Here is a 25,186-nt window from a genome sequence, read left to right as displayed (position 1 = left end):
TAATCATTTTTGCTGTTGGTGGCTTGCTTTCTCTTCTTCGTTTACTAATTACTACAATCACCGATTTACTAACATTTTATCTTTTCCTCTTCAGGGCTGTCCTTAGCCATATGCAGCATACGCAACTGCATAGGGCACCATGAAATTTGAGGCACCAAATTGCCCCAAATTTCATGGTGCCCTAGGAAGATGCATATGGCCCATACTTGGCAGCACCAGCCCTGGCAACCAGCCCTATCCCTCGGCTGTCCCCCCCTGCAAGGAGCATGGCCATCCCTAGGGGGGTGTGGGTCCCTGAACAACCCCCTCCGCCCTGCCTCTTACCCTTCCCTCCTGCTCCATCCTCACCCTGCCCCCATTCCACCTCTTCCCCCAGCAACCCTGCACTCACGGCAGCGCTGGGAAGCGGAGCAATCCAGCCCCAGCCCACTCTACTCCACCAGCACCCAGCCGCGGCGCTCTGCTTCCCACCACTGGTGAGGACGAGGAAAGGATTCCCCCCCTGCACTCACCGACAGCAGGAAGCAGAAAGACACAGCCCCAGCCTGCTCCACTTCACTTGCCCTGGCCCCAGCCCCAGCCATGTCACTCGGGTTGGGGAAAGGACCGCCTCCAGCTCTCACCAGCAGCGGGAAGTGGAGCACCGCAGCTGGGAGCTGGCAGAGTACAGTGGGCCGGGGCCAGGCTGCTCCACTTCCCACTGCTGCCGGTGAGTGGGGGATCCCTTCCCCCAAGTCCCCTCTCCTGAGCGACACGGCTGGGGCCAGGGTGAGGGAAGCAGAGCGGTCTGCTCCCAACCCCCTGCTAATCCCCTGGGCCACTCTGGGCCTGTGGGCCCCCCAAAAGTGGCCCCTACAGACCCTAGGGGGGAAGCCTGGGGCCCCACTCAACCCTCTCTTCCCCCATGGGGGGCTGCGTAGGGCCCCCAAATGGCTAGGGACGGCCCTGGTCTTATGCTTTTTATTCTATCCTCATTGGGCAGTTCTAATGGCAGTCCATAGACTACCCCCTTTGTTTCAGTCAAATACTTTGGTAGCTGGCAACTTATTTTAACTATCCCTAGTATTTTCATTGTTAGCAGTTTATCAGCCTTCTCTTTGTGTTTACATTCAACTAAAAGAACCCCATGGTGCAGCCTACTGGCTTTTACTGTATTCGCGATGCTTTTTTTCAATCCAGTCAGCTACTTTCACAGGGTTAACATCTCTGTCTTTTATTTCTTTGGCTAGGGATCTTACAGTTATAACACTCTGGCTTATTTCCTTTCTCAGCTTCGCTTTTTTGCCAATATTGTCATCTGCTCCTATTCTTTTATTTTTTGTTTCTCTTCCTCCCCTTCTCCCTCTCCAATAGACTCTTCTTCAGTTTCCAGAGTGACTTCACTTGAAGGTCAGACATTAGCCCAGCCCTTTTTTGTTACAAACTTCCAGGCTTTATAATCACAACCCACCCCCTTCCTAGCTGGGCTTCAATATGGATGCAGCCTGGCTTTCTCTCTCTTGCAGGTGCTGCCAGGTATGTTAATTGGCCTCTCAGGCCCACATAAACCCCTTCAGGGCCTTTGTGGTGTACACACCCTATCCCATCTCCCTACAAAGGTTCTTATACACTGTAATCAAGTCCCCTTTCAATCTTCTTTTTGACAAGCTTTCACTGTAAGGCATTTTCTCCGGCTCTCCTGCAATTTTTCAACTGCATTTTAAAATGTGACCCAAATTCCTCCAGATCGTCCTCATGATTTTCCACACCGCCAATCTTTATGTCATCTGAAAACTTGATCAGCAGTGATTTCATATTTATTTCCAGATCATAGATGAAAAGTGGAACAGTGTCAGGTCTAGTACTGACCCCTGTCAAACCCCACTATCAACACCCACATTACATGCTGACCCCCTTCACGACTACTTTTTGAGCTCTGTCAGTTAGCTGCCAGTTCTTAATCAATTTAACATGTGCTTATTGATATTGTATACTTTTTTAATCGGACTGCCATGTGTGATAAGTCAAATGCCTCACAAAAGTCTACGTTATTTGCATCGATGCAGTTACCCTTATCATCCAAACTTGTAATAGCTCGTCAAAGAATTAAATCAGAGTTGTTAGACAAGACCTACTTTCGATAAAGCCATGTTGACTGGCATTAATTCTATTCCTATCCTGTAATTCTTCATTAATTTAATCCCATATCAGTTTTTTTGTTTTTTTTTTTGCCTGGGATTGACATTGCATTGTTACATGCAAATTAGCTAATTATGTAATTGGCACTGCATGGCACACAGGCAGTTGCCCTAAACACCACATTTATCCTCTCCATCCCTCTGCATCTCTTCATCTCCTAAAAGGAGAGGCAGGAGAGGAAGCAGGGCCACTGTCCTGGGAGGGAGCTGGGCAGAGACCAGAAACGCTGTCCATAGGCTGAAGAGTGCTGGAAAGGGAACTGAATCCATTGGTGGGAAAGGAAATAACTGCAAGGCTTGGAATGGGGGGCAGAAGGGAGAATTAGACAGGGCCAGTGGCCTAGTGGGGAGCAAGATGGAGAAAGGCAAACATCTCTGGGTAGAGAACACTAAACTGGGAGGAGTGGTAGATACGCTGGAGGGTAGGGATAGTATACAGAGGGACCTAGATAAATTAGAGAATTGAGCCAAAAGAAACCTGATGAGGTTCAACAAGGATAAGTGCAGAGTCCTGCACTTAGGATGGAAGACTCCCATGCACTGCTACAGACTAGGGACTGAATGGCTAGGCAGCAGTTCTGTAGAAAAGGACCCAGGGGTTACAGTGGACAAGAAGGTGGATATGAGTCAACAGTGTGCCCTTGTTACCAAGAAGGCTAATGGCATTTTGGTCTGTATAAGTAGGGGCCTTGCCAGTGGATCGAGGGATGTGATCATCCCCTCTATTCGACATTGGTGAGGCCTCATCTGGAGTACTGTGTCCAGTTTTGGACCCGACGCTACAAGAAGGATGTGGAAAAATTGGAAAGAGTCTAGTGGAGGGCAACAAAAATGATTAGGGGGCTGGAACACAGGACTTATGAGGAGAGGCTGAAGGAACTGGGATTGTTTAATCTGCAGAAGAGGAGAATGAGGAGGGATTTGATAGCTGTTTTCAACTACCTGAAAAGGGCGTCCAAGAGGATGGATCTAAACTGTTCTCAGTGGTACAGATGACAGAATAGAGGAGTAATGGTTTCAAGTTGCAGTGGGAGGTTTAGGTTGGATAGTAGGAAAAGCTTTTTCACTAGGAGGGTGGTGAAGCACTGGAATGGGTTACCTAGGGAGGTGGTGGAATCTCCTTCCTTAAAGGTTTTTAAGGTCAGGCTTGACAAAGCCCTGCTGGACAAAGAGGATTTAGTTGGAAATTGGTCCTGCTTTGAACAGGGGGTTGGACTAGATACCTCCTGAGGTCCCTTCCAACCCTTATAGTCTATGATTCTGTGATTCTAGAGAGCAAGGTTGGGGGCAGTACTTAGGGGAAAGAGCTGCTGAAAGCCCCTGGAAGAGAGCAGGGGAAGGTGTAGGGTATCTGCTCAAGAAGGAACCTTCCTGCCAGTGAGAAGTACTGGATGAGGGACCTGCCATGTGTGTAGTTTTTATATTTCAGATTTACATTCCCTGAAATGTGCCTATGTGCGTGCACATACACCCATGCCTACGCATACCTATAAATGTGCACTCCCACACACAAAGGCGCGATTCCCCTTGGGAATTTAAACATCAGAAAACAGACCCTACATATCAAATCTCTCTGTTTCTAAGCCACTCATGATTTTGGGGGTGCTATCACAGGATTTTTGAACTTTTAGGTTTGGCAACACTGGAACGTACCCAGATAGCTGGTTTGGTGAGTCAGAATGGGACTTTTGTATAGTCATTTTTCAGAGAAGAGTCACATTTTAAACAGGAAAAGCTTTATTCACTCTAAGATTGCCAACTTTCTAAAGGCACAAACTGAACATGCCTGCCTGCCCCTTCTCTGAGGCCCACCCTAACTTGCTCCATCCCCCCTCCATGCTCACTCTCCCCGAGCCTCTCTCACTCTCACCCCAGGCTGGGGCAGGGAGTTGGGGTGCAGGGTTCCGGCACGCTTACCGCGGCTCCTAGGAAGCAGCCGCCAGGTCCCTGCGGCCCATAGGCCCATGGGCATCCAGGGAGGCTCCATGCATTGCCCTAGTGCCCGTAGGTGTTGCCCCTGCAGGTCTCATTGGGTGGGAACCACAACCAATGGGAGCTGTAGTTGCGGCACCTGCAGATGTGACGGCAGCGCACGGAGCCTCCCTGAGTGCCCATGGCCCTAGGGGCTGCAGGGACCTGGCAGCCGCTTCTGGGAGCCATTCGGAGCTAGGGCAGACAGGGAGCCTGCCTTAGCCCCGACCCCCCGCTGTGCTGCCAACCAGGCTTTTAACAGCCTGGTCGGCAGTGCTGACCGGAGCTGCCAGGATCCCTTTACGAACAGGCTTTCTGGTTGAAAACCCGATGCCTGGCAACTCTAATTCAAGCATGAATACATGGTAAGCAGCAGAGACTTAAGCTAAGAACCCCCACCCTCACACTTGAGTGATGGGCACAGAACTCCCATTCTGTGCTTTTGCAAAACGTGGTACAGAACTCTTCCTGAGCCTGGAAACATTACAAATTTAATGGTGGTAACATACATTTAACCATTTTTTTAAAAAAACACCAGTCTCTATCTAGGTAGGACATGATTGCTATTATGCCTTTCTCAAGAGTTATACTTAAAGCTGGGGACATAGAACTAGCTCTGCTATGAGGATAAGGATCTCTCCCACTATCCACTCTGTCCAAATCCCCAGCCTCTTTCTCTCTCATTTGTGAAGCCCGACGGCTGAGTCTCAACCCGACAGACTTCCTCAGGTCTAGGGGGACCACCCCTCCTTTATTTTAACATGTACTGAAATGTATTAAAACTGATAAGTACCATTTTACACAACATTGAAGCTTATACTAATTGTATGGTATGCTTGAAGGCAGTAGAAATGTACATGAGAGAAAAATACATATGCTCATGGAAATGCTGTGTTCCTAAAAATAAAGCATTGTTCCATATTTTTCACATGGTTTTCGCTTATTTCCATCCAGCAAAGGTGGTCACTTTATTCAGGACCCCCAGAAGGGCTGGGCTGGATGAAAGCAATCTGGGCCTTTAGGAATGGCACCAAATCAGGCCCCTGTGGCCCCATCTCCCCACTTGTAGTGGCAATGACAGGTGTCCCCCAGTTCTACCCCCAGAGAGGCAGCAGTATGGGGCCCACTTCTCCCTGCCTAGAAGCAGTAGCAGGGTCCTCTTCCCTTTGGGAGCAGCAGAGGTGACAGCAGTGATTCCCTTGTTCTTGTCCCAGCACCTGAGGTGAGTGGGCCAAGCCCCTCAGAGCTGTGTGTCTAGAGATAACATAGTGTATGGATCAGTTCCTCCTCCTCATCAGAGCTACTAGGTCAGGCTCTCAGCAAACTCAGGCAAGTAACATGACATCAGTTACTCTTGCGTCCTGTTTACAATCTATTCTACCCAACCAGGAGGGCTAGAAGTTAACTTTTTGTGTTTATGAAAACTGAGATTCTGATGTAATCACATGAGTCCAGGAGCTAAAGCCCTAGGCACTGACCCTTTGTGTCTTAATCTGGCCTGGTAGACAAGGGCTTTCATCTGGCAAACCCCAGAGGTGCAGCAAGACTTGGGCCTCTGATGATGTGATCTTCACTTTCCCCCATTTCCTGGTCCCTTCTTACTCATAGGGCCTAGGATTGGAGGCAGGAGAAAAGAGTTGGACTTGGAGGCAGTTCCTTATTAGAAACAGAGAGGTTGCAGCTGCTGCAGAGGTAACTGTCCCTGTAGCATGGCAAATGGGAAGATAGTGATGGAGCTGAGAGTTCTGATGGCTTTTCTTACTGGAGACTGATGAGGTTACAATGAATAAGGGGATAAGCTCTTTGTATTTAATTTTTAAAGTGGCTCGTTGCAGCGATGTTAGCAGAGTGCGGGTGTTTGTTTAGAAGAACCTTCAAAGGTTAGCCTGGCCAGGACCACGGGTCTGAAAGGAGCGGCTGTATGCGCTTGTCTTGCAAAGCTGGTAAATATCCTCTTTTTAAAATGACCCGGGAAACTGAGCTGGCCTCTGCAGAGTGCTGCTGCTAAATCTGGAAACGGTTTAGTTCCCTGCGGTGGGAAAGGGGCGGGAGGCGCGCAGCCCGGCCTGCACGGAGGGCACGGTCAGCTCCTCTGCAGGCTCCAGGTTTGGCTCTCTCCTCTCCTGAGCACGGCGCAGTCCGCCCCCGAGGCTGGGGCCCTCCTGCGCCCCCTGGCTCTGGCTCTCCTGGCGCGGCGCGGCGCCCGCAGTACCGGGCGGCAGGCGCGGGGGGCCGGCGAGGCGAGAAGCGGTCTCTCCGGCAGCTGCTGGGCTGGAAGCCGCGGCGCAGGCTGAGCCGTGCGGTCGCTTGCTCTCCGTGTCGCCGCCTGACCGAGCGGCTGCGCCATGGGGGTCCCGGGCGCCCGCCTTGTGCTGCTTCCCCGCGGCCGCCGCCTGCGGCCTCTGGCCGCGCCACTGCTGAGCCGCATGGACCGGCCCCGCGCCGCGGCTGCTCTGAGCGGGTGAGCGAGCGGGAGCGGCCGGAGCCAGCCGGCCGTGCTGCGCCGAGGCCGCGGGCCGAGCCGCGGGAGGCCGCCCCATTGTGGGGCCGCCGGGACTGGCCAGCTCCGAGCCGGTGCTAGGCCGCCGCGCTGGGAGGGAGCGGGCCGGGCGTGCGGGATCCGCCCGCGGGCGCTGGGCTCCGGCCGGGCTGGCGGGAGGAGGGGGGTCGGGTTCCCGGGTCCCGGCGGGTGCGGGCAGCCAGGGCTCCCCGCGGAGCGCCGGCTCGGCCCGCGAGGGTCCCGGGCCCCGCTCTCTCAGGCGGAGCTATGGCTCCTGTCAGTGCCGCAGCGCGCTACCGGAGCTGCCGGGCGGGCTGGCCCGGGGCTGCGGGAGCCTCTGAGCTCGGGGCACTGGCCAGCAGCAGGGCGAAAGAGCAACTCACTCGCGAGCCCCTGGGCAGCGCGGGGGAGGATCATTATCTGGGATTACAGAGTGAAAATCCAGGGTCTGGGCACCAAGGCCTCGATCCACGCCGGAACAGCACGTAGCCGCCGGGATCGGGGCCTCAGTGCATGTGTCTCCGCACCATGTACCTGGGCTGTGCCCAGCGTCACCAGGCATGGTGATTTACAGAAGTGCCTTCAAGCTTTCCCCGGAGTTGAAATCCTCAGGGTGTATTAGGGTGTGAGAAATGGAGCCTTGCTTGCAACTTGGAGCAAAATGGCTCGTGTGTCAGTTTCGGAGTGTGGCATTCAACTCAATGAAAAGGTTGAAACGTTATGTTGCATGTTTAGGTGCTGGGAACTTTAGGATCTTTATTGTGAAAATCAGATTAATTCCATGGCCTCATTGTTCTAGTGATGGACGAGAAACATACTGTAAACAGGACATAGTATGAAATAATACAGTAAATTACAGGTGTTAAGGCAAACCTCAGAATAGCAACTGAATGTTGTATGTGTTTTGATCCAGTAGGTGTAATGAGTAACAGTATATCTTGGCCTCATGATCTCAAAAACCAGTTGAAACACGCAGTTATCTGGGAATTAAAATCAGTTAACCTGGTTGTTTCCCACTTTATTTTGTTTTGTGATGACATACAAACTGGTGTCTTGAAGGCCAGCAAGGGCATCTTCTAGCTGTATTTTTTCAGCTCAGTTGGAGCAACAGAAGTGGGAAAGTGGTCTGAAAGATGTAGTTCTTTGTGTGGGGTGAGCTTTGTGAGAGAGGCTTTTATTTCATAATTATTTTTCTTGGCATATTTTCATATGCAATTGAGTTAGTCCATCTAAACAAGTGATTTGTAAGACAGCTGCAGCTTTACAGCATTCAGGTTTTTGAGATCACAGTATTATTTTGTAACACAAAACTTTTGTTAATATCTTTAAAGAATTTAAGTTATATTGATTTATTACAAAAGTAGGTACCGGAGGTTGTACACTTCTACTCCTGCCTCCATAAACATACACCTTCTGCACCACGTTGATCCAAATTACTTTTAAAAATATAGTTTGATTGTTTCTCATCATCTGATAGTGACTAGAAGTGTTCTCAAGGCCAGCAGCAAATGATGTTTGTTAACTTACATGAAGTGTCAGTAAATACCTTCCATTCCATGAAGTATAATGATATATTTAGTAGTGCTGTACAATACACACAATTTTTATATTATGCTTATTTATTACAGGAGTGTAATTGAGAAATGGTGCAAAATATTCTGGGAATGACTGTATTATGATTATCTGTACATTATGATTTTAATTTCACTGAAGTATATTGTTAATTTAACCTAATGAATGTGCAAAATGCTTGTCTGTTAAAAGTGCTAAGACACTGTCAAATCTCTTCAGGACTGAAGGGGAATTTCATAATCTGTAATGACAGTTGATTGTATTGAAAGTTGTCCATGCTTGATTAAGTTATATTCTTGATTTTAATGTTAATTGGAAGTTTTTTCAGAATATTTTCATATGCCCTGAAAGAAATTCCAAAACTATTATGGAGACGTGCATTTACCTGGTGTTTAGCTATGTAAAAATACTGTATGTTTTTTGACTTAAGTCTGGTATACAAATATACACATTCAAAAATTCAAGTAAATCTATTTCAGAAATCCTCTTATAGGATTGGTCATCAGTTTGTTTAGCTACCTCAGTATTTGGAAGCTTAGAAATATTGGAATATTCTAAAAAATAGTTATGTGCGTTAGAATTTTTATCCGCAGTATTTCTTAATGGTGTTCTCATTTGTTTTAGCAGGACAAACGCATTCGCTCTGGAACTACTGATACTGGTGTTTTGAGACTAAGCCTGTTTCCTCACAGTGCCAGTGCAAGCAGGCACCATAAAAATGAATATCCAGGGGAAAGGCTTCTCTTTGGATCTTGCGGGAAGCTTCACCGAAGATGCTCCAAGGCCACCGGTCCCTGGGGAGGAGGGTGAGCTAGTTTCTACAGATCCAAGGCCAATCAGCCACGGCTTCTACTCTAGTAAAAGTGATGTGATTAAAAATGAGACTTCCACAGCAACACCGAGGCGCTCTGATCTGGATTTGGGGTATGAACCTGAGGGGAGTGCTTCTCCAACTCCACCCTACCTGAAATGGGCTGAGTCATTACACTCCTTGTTGGATGATCAAGATGGGATAAATCTGTTCAGGACTTTCCTGAAGCAGGAAGACTGTGCAGATTTGCTGGACTTCTGGTTTGCCTGCAGTGGCTTCAGGAAGCTAGAGCCCTGCGTCTCCAATGAGGAAAAGAGGCTCAAATTGGCTAAAGCTATTTACAAAAAATATATTCTGGACAATAATGGGATAGTGTCACGGCAAATCAAACCAGCCACAAAAAGCTTCATAAAAGATTGTGTCATGAAACTGCAAATTGATCCTGACATGTTTGACCAGGCCCAAACTGAGATTCAGTGCATGATCGAAGATAATACCTATCCTTTGTTCCTTAAGTCAGATATTTATTTGGAATATACAAGGACAGGTGGGGAAAGTCCTAAAATTTATAGTGATCAGAGCTCAGGATCTGGGACAGGAAAAGGACTGCCTGGATATTTACCTACTCTTAATGAGGATGAGGAGTGGAAGTGTGACCAAGACATCAAAGAGGATACCAGCCGAGATTCAGCCCCATCCAGCAGGCTTACTCAGAAGCTGCTTTTGGAGACAGCCACCCAGCGTGCCACATCAACCAGGCGATATAGCGAGGGAAGAGAGTTCAGGTACATTAGCCTGGTACAGCAAAATTTCTAGTGTCTGTAGAACTTTCATGAAAGCCGTTTGAGCTTCTTGGGGCTGTTGTGAATTTGGGGATGCAAATGTCAGTTTTGGGGATGAACGCTACCTTTTCATTTGGAAATTTTATTTGGAATGCAAGCTTTTTTTTTTCTTTGAGGAGAGTCAGTCTGAAATATCTGTGGAAACTGAGAACTGCGCTTGTCAGTTTATCTCTGTGATTTCTATTAATCACACCTGAAGTGCGTTTCTCATCTTAAGGAGCTAATGGAGAGTGTGATTTGAAGCTGGGGCTGGTGAAAGATGGAGGGCTAATGCATTAATCATGGCCAAGGGTGGCCCTCTCATGGGCACTGAAGAAAGATTCAAATGAGCTGCATTTCCAGGTTCACATTTGGTCTGTAGGGGAGAAATATCAGTATTTAGTGGTTGGATTGTAGATTTATATACTCATAATTAGGGCCCTACCAAATTCATGGCCATAAAAAATGCATCACGGATGGTGAAATCTGGTCCCCCTCTGTGAAATCTGGTCTTTTATATGCTTTTACCTGCTACTATACAGATTTCACGGGGGAGACCAGTGTTTCTCAAATTGGGGGTCCTGACCCAAAAGGAAGTTGCAAGGGGGTGGCAAGGTTATTTTAGGGGAGTCGCAGTACTGCACTGACTTCTGCACTGCTGCTTTCAGAGCTGCGTGGCTGGAGATTGGCGGCTGCTGACCAAGAGCCCAGCTCTGAAGGCAGCAGCGCAGAAGTAAGGGTGGCAGTACCATACCATGCCACCCTTACTGCTGCTGGCAGCGGCTCTGCCATCAGAACTATGCTCCCAGCCAGCAGCCATCGCTCTCCGGTTGCCCAGCTCTGAAGGCAGTGTTGCCATCAGCAGCAGCACAGAAGTAGGGGTAGCAGTACCGCAACCCTCAGACAATAACCTTGCAACCCCGTCCACAGCTCCTTTTTGGATCAGGACCCCTACAATTACAACACCATGAAATTTCAGATTTACATAGCTGAAATCATGAAATTGGCAATTTTTAAAATTCTATGACCATGAAACTGGTAGGGCCTTACTCATAATAGGACTTTGCTGTGTAAATATGGAAGGGAATACTCAAGGTGACCGGTGGCTGGTGACTACAAGTTCTTTGTCACTTGAGTGATGGCAGCCATCATATTCCTCTGTATCCAATGGGGTGCATAGCAATCCCTGGAAGTGATTTTTGATTTGGTCTTAAAGGCTTCCTGACACTGGATTCTACAAGTACCATCCAAAAGTAGGAGTTGCCAAATTTAGCTATTTATTTTCCCTTTAAGGCCTTTCCTTTCATCCAAATAATTGTTTTTCATAAATAAGTTACTCTATTTCCTGTGATTCCTCCCACACCCTTCCAACTAACACAGATTTTTAAGTTCAGTTAAAATGCCAAGTATTTAATTTAGCAGGGAGTTCTCCAGGTTCAGTAACATGTCCAGAATGTGTTCTTTAAAATAAAATCACCTTTTAAAAATACATCTTAGGCTAAAATTTGGCCACTTTGTGAAGGTTATAAAATGAAGCAGCTAAGTGTCCTGATCAAAGCTGCCCCAGCCTTAGGAGAAGGTATTTATGGATTTAATCTCACTCAGCAGTCCCTTTAGGCTGGCAGCTGGAAATTCATCCCTCCCTCTGCAAAGCCTCAGCCCACTGCAGATGCTGAAGCGTTTTCATTTTGATCCTTGTTTTCGTACAGATTTTGAGGAGGGAATGTTGAATGTGAAACTTTGAAAAAAGGGAGAATTCATGCGACTCCCTGCTGGTTTAATCAAGAGTCTGAAAAACAAAGTCCTACATCCTGGGACTTTCCTGTGGAGTTAATAAAAACCTTGAACATTTCTTGAAGTGCATTTTATCTGACCAATTGGGTACCTACTATAAGGGAAGATTAGAAAACTTTAAGATTTAAGTATCTTTTTATTTGTGATAAATAGCTTTTAAGATTGGAAATTACTTGTCTGAGGTGCAGTCCTGTCACTTCTAGGACAGGTAACAAAAGAGTATTTAGCAGTTCTGCACTTCTCAGATCTAATTTAAGGAAAATACTGTGAACGTATTGGTTGAATACTTATTTTAAAACCGTTTTAAAACACCATGAAATTGTGGCACTCTGTAATGAGGTTCATAAAGTTCAGAGGCTTTCATACTAGATCAGAGCAATATGAGATGGGATTAAATGAAGATTATGCATCTCAGAAAAAATAAATAGGGATATTAATCTTTTGTATAACTTTGTACCCAACAGTCCGTCACTACGGGTACAGATTTTTCACTGTCAGGTGCCTCTTGGAAATTCTTGCCATCAATGGGCACTTAAGTGAGATGCGTTTCCATACCAGGAATTACTGAATAGGAATAACATTTTTAAAAGCATCAATATATGTATTACTGTAGGTCCAGAGGACACATTGTGCAAGGGTCTGTACAAATATATATGTAGACGTGATCCATCCTCCCAAAAAGCTCATAAGCTAAAAATAATTTGACATCTTAATTGCCAATCTGTCCTTGTAGAAGAGGTCATCTAACCAAAGTCCTCCAAGGGTATAGTGTACCGACCATTGTTCTGAGTGGCATTTTAAACAAGTGGTTCTCAAACCGGGGCCGCTGCTTGTGTAGGGAAAGCTCCTGGCGGGCTGGGCTGGTTTGTTTACCTGCCGGGTCCGCAGGTTCGGCCAATTGCGGCTCCCACTGGCCGCGGTTTGCCGTTCCAGGCCAATGGGGGCTGCAGGAAGCAGCACAGCACAAGGGATTTGCTGACTACTGCTTCTCGCAGCCCCCATTGGCCTGGAGCAGTGAACTGTGGCCAGTGGGAGCCGCGATCGGCTGAACCTGCGGACCCGGCAGGTAAACAAACCGGCCCGGCCCGCCAGGGGCTTTCCCTACAGAAGCGGGGGCCTCAGTTTGAGAACCACTGTTTTAAACATTAAAATCTTGCTCCTGAAAACACTCAAGTGCCTGAGTACTTTTCTCTCGTGTGGATGAAATTTTTTTTAAAAAAAAAATACAATTTGATTTTTTTTATTAAAACTGGATTTTTTTATTAAAACTGGATTTTTTAAAATTTAAATACAATTTAAAAAGAAATAAACCTATATATAATCATGACAACCTATACTAAGGCCTAAACTCATTATAATCCATTAAAATAATTTAAATTAATGTTTTTTTTAAAAAAAAGCAGTATGTGTTTGCTGCCAAGCTTTAAAGAAAGTCAAACCACTGAACTGGTGGAAGTCACTGGCTAAACTCTACTGCCTAACAGACCAGAGTTTGTTAAAGGGCTAAATTGGCTTTTGACAGCAGTAGCCTTTTCTGCAAATGAAGAGAGACTATTTTCTTCATTTTAGTTTATTCAGCTAGTTCAGTTCAGTGAGTAGTTCATTCGGAGATAAGAAACCAGTTGGGAGTTGTGAAAAAGCAGGAAAGCTTATTTTCTCCTTCCAATCTATGAATAAAAACTAGGAATGAGAGGATGAGATCTACTAGTTCTAAAATCTTGAAGGGCGGGTGTGACCAGAAACAGTCAGTTCAGTTCACTAACTACCGATGAGTCTGCCTACATTTAATAAATCAGTTTGTTTTAAAAAAAACTATTTTGATAAACTTTCTGATAAACCATTTTGTTCTTAGGTATCCAGCACATTTAAGATACTCTTATTTAACTTATAACTCCTCCCCCCCAAACATTTTAAAATGTTTTTGTATATTTTCAATTGAATTTGAATTTCCATCCAAATAGAACTTGACAAAATAACAATTAAAATATTAGCTACTAAATAAAAAATGTATGTTCACTGTTTTTCTAACATAATAAAAATGTAAAAATTAAGAATCTGAATAAATTTTAAATTAAGCTATAGAATTACTTAAGAGTACAGATATATTATTCTCTTGATTAACAAAAAAAAAATTAGGGGAAAAGGCTATATTCAATTGCAAAATAATATGTTTTAATGGTACCAACCAATGAGAAATCAACTTTTCCTTAGGAAAATAACTGAAAAGTAAAAATGCAAAACAAGATTAAAATTGATGTTTTAAATCATGATTAAAATAATTTCAGTTTAAATTAATCCACCTTTCTTTTCTCATGTGAGCAGTGCCTTTGAAGCCAAGTGGACTACTTATATATGTATGTTCTTGTTGTATATAAGCCTGTGCAGATCAGGGTCTTTGGTTGTCTTGAGCATTTTCACAACTCTTCTGGTTTTGTATATAAGATAATTTCAGATTTATTATTGAAAGCACTGATATTAGCTTTTTTCCTTTCAACCTCCTACATCTATAGGTCTGTTTAATCTTCCTCAAATTTAACCTCTGCATATTGCTTAACTTCCATGGAATTTGAATAAAGAAGAATGTGTACAGTTAGAACTAAAACTGTTTGTTTTTTGTGAACATGAATTTTGAGTCAGATTCACATTTTTGCAGCATAAGAGGCTGAAAGTGTTAAATTCCTCATCTTATGAAAATAAAACAAATATAAATATTTGTTAAACCATTTAAATTAAGCCTGTTATTAGTGTGATATATTCCTGAAGGTGAGTGTTCACTCATGTGTAGTATGGAGACTATTGTTCAAAATAAAAAGTGTTTTCAAATTACCTACTGTGTTTTTGTATATGAAGGAAAAGGTCAATAGTCATTGCAGCTAGGCTATTGCAGATTAATTGGCATTGGTTATGGATCAGTGATAATCAGAAGATCTCGTGCATTAATACACAGCTTCCAAAACTGACACTAATATGGTAGTAGTGAGCGTGACTAAATCTTTCATTAACCTTCTTTTGACATCCACTGATCGGATTTTTCAGTGATATGAAGAGCAGAAATTAAACTTTTGCCTCAGAACTGCCTTGCAGATTTCTTTTTAAGTGTTCTAATAAAACCTACGCATTTTAAAGATTTGGTATCTGTTGCTAGTCATTAAGTTATCAGGTTACATGTCATATTTTTATTTTATGTGTGCAAGTTTCTTCTACTAGTTGTTTTATTTATCTAAAGTTGGTCTAAGATCTCCCCATCTATGGATGCCCATCCGGAGCTCTGGGTGTCCTTGACTTACACCTTAAATCAGGAGTTACAAAACCTCCTGTTGAACAGTGAGATCATACTTGCTTTACTAAATCATAAACTCCCAGCTACTGTTTTGTTAAAGAATAATTAACTTTGTTTTAGAAGATACCTTACACACATTCTCTTGGCTTTGGTTTGACAGTAGTAATTAAGGGGGCAGCATTGTGTAACAACTGTTTTGGCTATTTTTTTTTTTTTGAAAAAATAATCTAAGTGGTGGTTGGTGTCTCCGTTTTTTTAATTTTTTTGAAAATTTGTGTCACTGAAATGTTTCTATGATCATGACCTACATTAGAGAGGAAAAATAGGTGGACTGATTGGAGGGGGGACATGGTTAAAGGTGGAATCCACTGTCATTGGATATTGGAGAGTGGAAAGGTTTGACTCGAGGGCTTGAATTGCTAGAACTGAGAAACTTGTGGAAGGTGGGCATGATGTGTGATAACATAAAGTAGTTTTTATATGAAGCTAGCTCGCTAATCTTATTTTCCACTCTTCGCAGAGTTGAATGCACTGGGGGGCTGGTATTTCATTCTAGCTATAGTAAATGTGAAAGCTGCTATTGAATACTGAAAACAGATAATTATGTGTACTGATTATCAAACTTCAGCATGTGAATTTATCTGACTCAGCATAACCGAAGTTGAAGGAAATAATAGGAAAAGTGATTTGAATGGACGGAAGTACTTATCTTTAACTCTTTAAAAGTAAATGTAAACATTGTCAGAAGTTAAGTGGTAGAATTGGACAGATCTGTGCTCATCTCAAAAAGTGGGGAAAAGTTGGTTTCTTTAGGTTGTTCAAGAACAAATGTGCATTGAATAAAACTCCTATTCAAGTTGAAGTGTAGTACAATGATTTGAAGAAGTTTGGTGATCTTGCAAGTAAGACTTTAAAATAGATATGTAATAATGTAAGTCCCTGTTCCAGGCCTTCCAGCAGCAATTCAGTTCCTGGTAAATTCAGAGCAGTCTCTGTTCACCTTCAACATCCAACAAGTGGCAAAGATCAATGGGTGATTATACCATAACAATAACTGAAAATCATAGATGTTAACTTGATAAGAAAGTTGCAACCTTCTTCATTCTAACAACATTGCCTTAATTGTAGCACAAAATGATCAGCTTAAAGGAATAACTGAAGCATTCATCTTGGAATCTTGGCTATATCCTGCTGCAGGGTGGCTTGATTAAAATAATCAATTTTAATCTTGTTTTGCATTTGTACTTTATTTTCCTAATCTTTTTTTTAAAAGTTGATTCTCTTTAGTATAATTTGGCACTACTTTTTACTAACTAGGAGAATATATTATCTATACACACTATTTAAACAATAATATAGTTTAACATACATTTATTCAGACTTTTAATTTTTACTTCTCACATGTTTCAAGCTGCATTTGGATGGAAATTTAGAATTCAATTAAAATGCACAAAAACAGCATTTAAAATTTTTTGTTTTATAAAAATGACCTTAAATATGCTGGATACTTTTTTTCTTTTATACGGTTATCAAAGCACGTTCTGTTTATAAAACTGAGTTACTTTTTTTGTTTAATATCTGTAGTTAGTGAAATTAATGGATTGTTTCTGGATCCCGTGTCCTTAAAGATTTTAGAACTAGTAGATCTCTTCTTTCCACACTTTATTTTTAGTCCTAAATTGGAAGAGACAAATAAACTTCCCTGCTTTTTCTCAACTCCCAATTGTTTTTTCAACTTTGTATGAGTTAGTTGTTGAACTGAATTAGTTAAATAAACCAAAATGAAGAAAATACTGTCTGCACCTGCTGTCAAAAGCTGGGTTAGCACTTCAGCCAACTCTGGTTCCAGGTGCTTAGCCAGTGACTCCCACCAATTCTATAGTTTGAGTTTTTTTCAGACTTTGGCAGCAAACCTACTGCTTGAATATTATTTGTTTACAGTAATTTAAATGATTTTAGTAGATTATAGTAAATATAGGCTTTAACATAGTTTGTCATAATCTCAAATTTAATTTTATGTAGGGGTTCTAAAGAGAAAAATATATACTTATATAATAAAAAAACAAAAATCAGCACTTAAATTAATGAAAAAATGGCTGGTTAATCATAAGAAATAATGGTTTCAAGAATCCACACTAGGAAAATTTGATCTGATGTCTAAAAAGAAAACCACAGATTATGTAAAATTGGTGAAGATGCCATCCAGGAACATAGAGGAAAGTATGACAGCCATTTGCTCAAACAATAAAAATAAAAGTTTGAAAAATGAGAGCGGCTTGGATTTAAAGATCCTAAACTTCTGATTTATGGGTACAAAAGCTTATTACTTAAACTGCATTGTGAAATAAACAACATGGTTCTCAAGCACTTTATGGAAGGTCAAAAATGCTTTCAATCACCATTAACTTCAGAGTTGGTTGGTTTGTTGAAAAAGGATGATAGATGCCATGATTCCCCAAGGACTCTTTCTAGAAGATTCTGTATATTTGTATTCAGATATTATCAGTGTTGAAATTTTCACCAGGCATGAGGTGGACTCTGATCAAAACATAGCCATTTTTTCATAACATAGTACTTTACTGGGAGGTATGAGACTTACAGAAACAATTGAAAGAGGTTTCAGAAGGACATGACAATTTACTCTGACACTTCTCTTGCAGTTTTAGTGGAAATCTGACTTGATTTAACCAACAATGAAGAACTGCAACTGCACGGAGGGAACACTGAAAAATAATTCAGTGAAGCAATTAGGCAACATAACTGATCTCAAATAAAAATGTCATAAGTTGAGCCCATATCAAGAAGAAGAAGCTGAAGCGTGGCTATTGGAGAATGATCTTGATGTTTCTTCTCTGTTAGCATTTACATTTTGAAACCAAATTTCTACCTCGACCTTTGTTGGTGAAAGAGTTTGTCATGGTTCATTGCACTGAAGTAGTGGGAAATTGTGGAAGTAAAAACCTAGGACAGTTTAATTCAGAATTTTGTCCATTTTTAAAACCTGCTTTGTTGTATAGCCAGCTCAGTATGAACTGAACATGTTTTAGTATGTTTGGGTTGGTCTGGCTGAAACTTCATAATAGGCTGGTTACTGAACGAACAAATAGTTACTAAAGGTATACCTGTATGTAAGGGCAGATACAAAAAAGTGTAAGACCTCACTGGGGGAGCTGTTTTGTTCTATTTACAGAAGTACAAGCTTTTTCTTGGACAAGATGTTCCTTCTTTTACTTGGGGAAATAATATGCTTTGAAAGAGAATCACTTGCAGCCCTCTGTTTTGTGGTGTTTTTTGTAAAACCTTAATGTTTTTTGTCCCAGGGAAAAAAATGTTTTATTTGATTTGAGGAAGATCACAACCTTGACTTGTAGCCAATAATAGGCCACAACCTGTGCGTCAGAATCAAGTCAAGTCCTTGCCGGCTGGTGAAGGCCAGTGCAGTCGGTTATTGCTGGAGATAGTCAATGTCTCTGTTAAGGAGAGCATGCTTCCTTTCTTCAAAAAATCAACTTTTGACATTGACATAGACAGTCTAGGCAGCCATAGTCCAGTGTGGAACCTTCCCTTTTGGAGTAAGGTTTTGAGAAGGTTGGTTCATTGGTTCTCGTAGCATCTAGTTGTCTTTGATTATCTTGACCCTTGACAGTCTGGGTACAGATCTGGATTTGGTACAACTCTTGTTGTTTGGTTGATGTTCTCTTAGCGATTGACAACAATCAGGGGTCACAGCTAGGGTCACCAAATGTCCCGATTTTATAGGGACGGTCCTGATTTTTGGGTCTTTTTTTTATATAGGCTCCTATTACCCCCACCCCCGTCCCGATGTTTCACACTTGCTGTCTGGTCGCCCTAGTCACAGCTGATATAGCAGATATACTAGCTGCTCTCCATACTGCTGATCATGAGGCATTGCTGATTTTTCTGCAGTCTCTAGCAGGAGTGTATGGCATTACCTTGTTTTGTTATCTGATAGCTGAAAGGCCCCAAAGAGTTGTACTGGGTAATTGCTTGTCAACTCCAAGGGCACTCTCACGGGTAGCATAGGATACTAATTTATCATCCTTCATATTCAGTGTATATGTGGGATCAGCAGGGAGGTTAATGAGGAGACTTGGGCAGCAGTGCTTTCAGTCTGCTGATGACAACCAGCTTAGTGTTTATCTGAGTTGCTTCAGCATGTGGTGGTGATTGGGGCATGGAGCAGGCTGAGGCTCCATTGAACAAGACGAGGGTGATACTGGTAGGTTAGGAGAAACAACTGGAAGTGAAGGTGGAGATTATGTCTGTCTCTCGAATTGGGAGCATTCAACCACCATTGTTAAGCTGAAGGCATAACTTGAGGATCTGACTAGATCAGTGGCTGAGTTTAAAAAATCAGGTAGGAGTTGTGCTCAAAAAGACTTGTGCCATATACACCTGGCTAGAAGAGTATCTCCTTCCAGTTGAGAGGCCCTTCTGTACAATCAAGTTGCACTGGTTTAACTATCAGGGGGTGGTTGTGTTAGTCTACCCTGTCAACACTGGTTGTCCACTTGTGAGATAACTCCCTTCTCTTCATGTGTCAGTATAATAATGCCGGCATCTGTAATTTTCATTCCGTGCATCTGAAGAAGTGAGGTTTTTACCCACAAAAGCTTATGCCCAAATAAATCTGTTACTCTTTAAGGTGCCACCGGACTCCTCGTTGTTTTTACCAGTTTAACTGAAACCCATTTTTAAATTGATGTAGTTAAACTGATGTGAGCACCTGCATGGACACGCTTATATCAACAATTTAAAGCGTGTTGTTACAAGGTTTTGCTCGGGTTTGAGTTAAAAATTGATGTTATGTAAACCTGCACAGTGTTCATGTGTAGACAAGGTCTTATTTATTAATTGAATTGAAGAAATAGTTCATCTGTTGTTGTGTTTGGGTATGGATTGATATTCGGGTTTCTTTTTAGAGAGAGAGACAGCAAACCTCTGGCCATCTGTTTAGATAAGCAATGACAATGTTATCTCTCTCCTCCCCCTTCCCTGAATGTGTACCTTTCCTTGCAAGGATTGAATTGAATCTTATTCCGATCACACAAGTTACATTTTAAAAAAACAAGTATTTTAAATAGAATTAAATGGTATCTTAGTCTTCCAAAGAGTTTTAGACTGGCTTCTCCATTTCTAGTATCCTTGGACTTGTTGTCACACACTGAAGCTCATAAATTGGCAATACATTGATATAGTAAACTCCTTGTTAAAGGATGTCTTACCGTTCATGGAGAAGTTTTGCCTGATTTGATTCCTAGCTTCATTCACATTTCTGAAAGGTGTACATTTCTAGTGGTATGTCCACCCCAGCTTTCTCACAGTTCCGTTGATACAAGTCCCATAGTCTGGTATTTGGGAAATATAATTGGAGTAATTTTGAATTCTGTGCAATTTCCGAAAAAGATGGGTACTGAAAAGCTAAATGAAAATTGATCTAATCCCAGAACTCTGTGCTGAATATACCCAATAAGTGGGCCATATGGTACATTTACGTGCCTTGCAGTTCAACCTTAACTTCAGTTTATCTGTTTGGAGATGTTCTTTGTTGTGGCTATAGGGGGCTAATTTTCCCTGTGTAATTTCAGAATGCAGGACTTTCATGCAGTTATTGCCTCTGTAACTCACTTTCCTAATTGGTCGGTCGGAATCTGGATGTATTAACTATCAAGTTGTGCTACAAAGCCGTAATTCATAGGCTAAATAGGTTGTTGGGAGAGTCTTAAGTCTCCTTCCTGCAGTGGCTCTGCTTTCACACAGCACCATCAAAATCAGTGGAGATCCACCTGGGCACAGAGGCTTGCCTGAGTGGATCATCTTACAGGACAGTGATTTCAGTGGGGATCGGTAGAGTCAATTTTGGACAATTCTAATTTGCTTGGATTTTGTTGTATTATATATGTCACCACTACAGATGAATGCATAAATAAATGGCATGCAGTGACTAGAGGCCATTGCTCATGTTTTGACACCTTCAGGGCAGATACAGATAGATAAACTTTGGGCTAAATATCCCCAAAACTTTTTCCTTGTTGCTGTTTGGATTGCAGTTTATGTAGATCGTCATAGCTACGAGAGGTAAAATGAGTGTGATTTGTTTGTATCAAGCAATTACTGTACATTTTATTTAAAAAAAACATACTCCTAAATATTTAGTGGAAAAAGGAAATTCTGGTTTGAAAAGTAGCCATGCATTTTGTGCAGAAAAGTGACATTTTAAGGAGACTCTTAACAGAGGCACTGACACCTGAATTAGTTTATAGAAATATAATCTCTGGATTACCAGGTTCATCCTTAAATCTTTTAAAAAATTAAAGTTATTCAATGAAAAGAAAGAACCCCATTTTTTTAAGCTATAGGTGGGAGCTGTAGTAATGATTTAATTTGCAATCTGCCACTGAGTGCACTGGATTAGTTGGTTTCTCTATGTGGAAAGATTTGAAATTAGATAGAAACTGAGGTTAATTATGTGTTCTAAATGGAATATGTGAAGACGATAAAACAAGAACCCATGCAGTTTGGTATGGTCTGTGAAGCTAGGCATAATGTTTCGGTATGGAGAGGGTTTTGTTTTTTTTTCCCCCTTTTGTTCACCTGTAAGGGTTTTAGTCACAGAAATTGAAATGATTAAAAAGCCAAATTGGTTGTGTGTGTAATTCGGAACATCTCTCTGAAAGGGTTTGACACTTATTTGACGAGTGCAGACATACTAACTATACTGCAAACTAAAACAGCAATTAGTTTTTCCTCTGCCCTGATGGACAGTATAAAGTGTGTTCTCTGTGTGCAAGTATTTCTCTGCTGTTGATTGGGGATAGTTACAGTCAGTGGCTTATTATGAAGCTCTTCAGTGACAATGGACTGTCATAACTTTTTTCCAGTTTATTTTAATGGTGGTAATTTGGCAGTTAACCCATGTTTGGAGGAGCAGCTACACTATTGTCTGTATAGGATATTAAACAAGTCCAATGTCATCAAGCCTAATGCCAGTAATTAACTAATTGCAGTCTACATAGCATGGACATGCAGTTCTGTAGCCTGGGAATCTACAAAATAGGTACCTCTGCTGTTGAACCAAGCCCCCGACAGTGTACAGCTATTTTTGTGACTATTTGTTGACCAAAAAAGCAATTTTTGTTCTAAAAATGCAATATTTATGTTATGATTTCAAAAATTGTATCCCCAGTAGTAATAAGTAATTTAAGACACATTTCTATTGCTATTCTAGCATTAATATGACAAACCTACATTTGCCAAAAATTGGTGAAGTGAATCTTTTGAAATAAAGAACAGCAAATTCCATAATTTAAAGGGCCTGTCAATGCCCTTAGACTTGTTTGTCAGAGGCCTAAAAACCAAAAATGTTAAAAAAAACACATATAATGTTATTTAAAACATGCTTTTATGTTCAAGAGGATAAACTACCTCACTTCCTGCTCTAAGCAGAATTTTCTCCTTGTCCGACTAGACACATGAGTATCTTAATCTCTCTCAACTACAATAGGAAAAAAAGGTCTCTTAATTGAGATCCTATGTTATTTATCATTCTTGAGTCTTTCCTTGTCCACTGCAAAGCAAGGGTCTCTTCAGTACTACAGTGAAACCCTGTGGACATTTATGAACCTCTCTTTGCCAAGTGTGTATGTTTTAACAAGGTTACAATTATGTTCTGAGATAAATCTGTCTCCTCATTCATCTTTCTGCCAGTATGAAACTTAGCATGGTCCATTTTCCAGTAAGTCGTCACTCAGAAGTTCTGTAAAATGTTACCATTGGTAGGCAGGTCATCTTCTGCATAAAGCAATATGTCATAACTCAGTGTTATTACTTACCATGTTGTCCAAAGTCTCTCTCTATTATGAGGCAATTAGTAGTTGAGGCTGCAAAGGTTTCTGTGTAAAGTTGAATTTTCAGTGTTCTTTAAAATACGCACATGTAGTCAAATTGACTTGATATCAATGCAGAGCCCAGAGTAGAGTTTGTGGTGCAAATTTAGGGTCATTTGATTAAGGGGTTCCTGAGACGTAACCCTTTCTTTAGAATACTTGCTTCCTTAATACTTTTTGTTGCAGAGATTGGGAGCCTTTGGAACTAGGGGCAGTATCTCAGAAAACTTTTATCATTGAACTGCTCAGCTGAAATCTGTTAAGCCTCAAAACACAATAATTCAAAAGTTATTAGACTTTGTTTCTGGATCTACAGAGTGGTGCACTGGCTTTCTGTGACCAATGTATGGAACACCGGTACTGTGTGCAGACATATGGCTGGAAGCACAGAGGAAAGAGAGCAAAGGGAGAGACCCTTCCCCCTCCACCCCCGCAAAAAAAAATCTTCTATATTGGGAGGTGTAAAGGCCTGAGAGTCAAAAGACATGCAGTCAAGTTGTCTCGTCTTCCATTACATTTACATCCTCCCCATGTCAGTGTTGGTGTGAAAGGTGGAAATTAATCTCTTTTGTTCCTCTCTGTCATCCGCTCCTGCTTCCATCTGCTCCGTGGTGTTGAGATCAAATGTTCTGCCCTATCTACAAAGAGTTCTTCTTAAATTTTCTCTTGGGGTATGTCTACACTATGGGATTATTCCGTTTTTACAGAAACCCGATTTTTTTAAACAGTATAAAGTCGAGTGCACGCTTCCACACTAAGCACATTAATAACGGCGGTGTGCGTCCATGTACCAAGGCTAGCGTCAATTTCCGGAATGTTGCACTATGGGTAGCTATCCCATAGTTTCCGCAGTCTGCCCCGCCCATTGGAATTCTGGGTTGAGATCGCAATGCATGATGGGGCAAAAACAGTGTCGCGGGTGATTCTGGGTAAATGTTGTCACTCAATCCTTCCTCCGTGAAAGCAACGGCAGACCATCATTTCTCGCCCTTTTTCCGGTCTCCTGGTAGACGCCAAAACATGCAACCATGAGCCATTTTTGCCGTTCGTTCACTGCACCGTATGTGTACTGAATGCTACTGACAGAGACAGTACTGCAGTGCTACATAGCAGCATCATTGCCTTATGCAAAAAGGTAGCAAGATTGGTACCATCCCAATTGCATTGTCTGCCATTGTAAAGACAAGAGATGGTGATTATCAGTCATTTATGCCACCTTTTGCATTTGGGAGATTGCCGATGACGTTATCAATCCTTTTTACCGGTCTGCTGCTGTATGTGCTCCTGACGGCCTGGCTGAGTCGGCTGGGCACATGGACAACAAGGAATAGCAGCAAAATCCTGTGCAGCCTCGTATATGACTGACAGAGTTTTGGCAGCTTTCTGGGGTGTAATCTCACTTTCAGATGCCTGTAGTGGAAATTTCCAGGGCAGGTATGTAATTATGCAAGCAATCTAAGATAATGAGGTCTAGTTCATAAGTCAGGGAGATGAGCCCCTTTCTAGACAGTTGAGGTGTGAAGACCAAGGAGGAGAAACTGGTTGTTGTATGGCCGAAGCATTTACAGTCATTGTTGTATCCTAGCTGATGTGTCAAATTTTGCAGCTGACTGGACTCAGCAGTTTCTCTTAATTCTGGTCCTAAGTTTTTTGCCTGCAGGACCACCGTCAAGGTCTGTAGAGTGGCCCAGGAGGTTAATGTTCTCCTACAGTTTCTTGTATCTTTCATTCTAGTATTATATTTGGTCCATTTATGCTTTCATGTTAGAGATGTCCAGTTTGCTGACATAATAGCAGGAGCATCTGCTGGAATTTATGATGCACTATGTGACCATTGAGTGAGTGCAGGTGAAGAACTGGTTATAGTGTGGCTATCTGATTAGTCCTCTATTGTGCTGTGTATAAGTGGCAGATGGCATGCGAGGTTTTTGCAGGACTTGTTCCTGAGGGAGTTGACGCTATGTGCAGGTGCAGTACGTGAGAATTGGTTTCATGTGCAGTTGCTGTGCGGCGGAGACTGCCTGCCACCCAAGGCCTTGTGGAATGTGGATCACTTGTCCAGGATGATTAGAGATCCTGATGATGCATTCGGGGTTTTAGCTGGGACTGTATTGTGATGGCCAGTGGTCCTGTTGGTTTCCTTTTCTTGGGTTTGTGGCTATTGCACAGTTAGGAGGCCTTCCCTGGATTGACAACGTCTGGCTCTTGATCTTTTCCTATTCCTGTGGAGTATATAAGTTTGAGATTGTGGAGATTTGTAGGTGTGTTCCCTCCTGAGGGGGTTAGACAGATGCAGGTTTGTACCTCAGTGTTGGCTGTAGCAATGGATGTGTGATGTGCCCAGGAGATGGAA

The 25,186-nt window shown here is 42.5% G+C and overlaps 1 protein-coding gene across 2 annotated transcripts in view; it reads left to right on the top strand.

Annotated features, from left to right (window-relative positions):
- The first annotated feature begins 6,368 nt into the window (after positions 1–6,368).
- The window catches only part of AXIN1 (axin 1), a 170,928-nt gene continuing 152,110 nt past the window's right edge, over positions 6,369–25,186 (top strand). The window contains exons 1-2 of one of the 2 annotated variants that reach the window (XM_032781584.2): positions 6,369–6,609; positions 8,845–9,816. In XM_032781584.2, coding sequence (XP_032637475.1) covers positions 8,939–9,816 — 878 coding nt within the window. In that variant the 5' untranslated portion in view covers positions 6,369–6,609; positions 8,845–8,938. The remainder of the gene's footprint in view (positions 6,610–8,844; positions 9,817–25,186) is intronic. The other variant, XM_032781583.2, reaches the window with a different exon arrangement.

This window comes from Chelonoidis abingdonii, chromosome 9, assembly GCF_003597395.2.
Source record: "Chelonoidis abingdonii isolate Lonesome George chromosome 9, CheloAbing_2.0, whole genome shotgun sequence".
Taxonomy (NCBI): domain Eukaryota; kingdom Metazoa; phylum Chordata; order Testudines; family Testudinidae; genus Chelonoidis; species Chelonoidis abingdonii.
The sequence above is the reverse complement of the archived record's forward strand: the minus strand, read 5'-3'. Positions and strand labels throughout refer to the sequence as shown.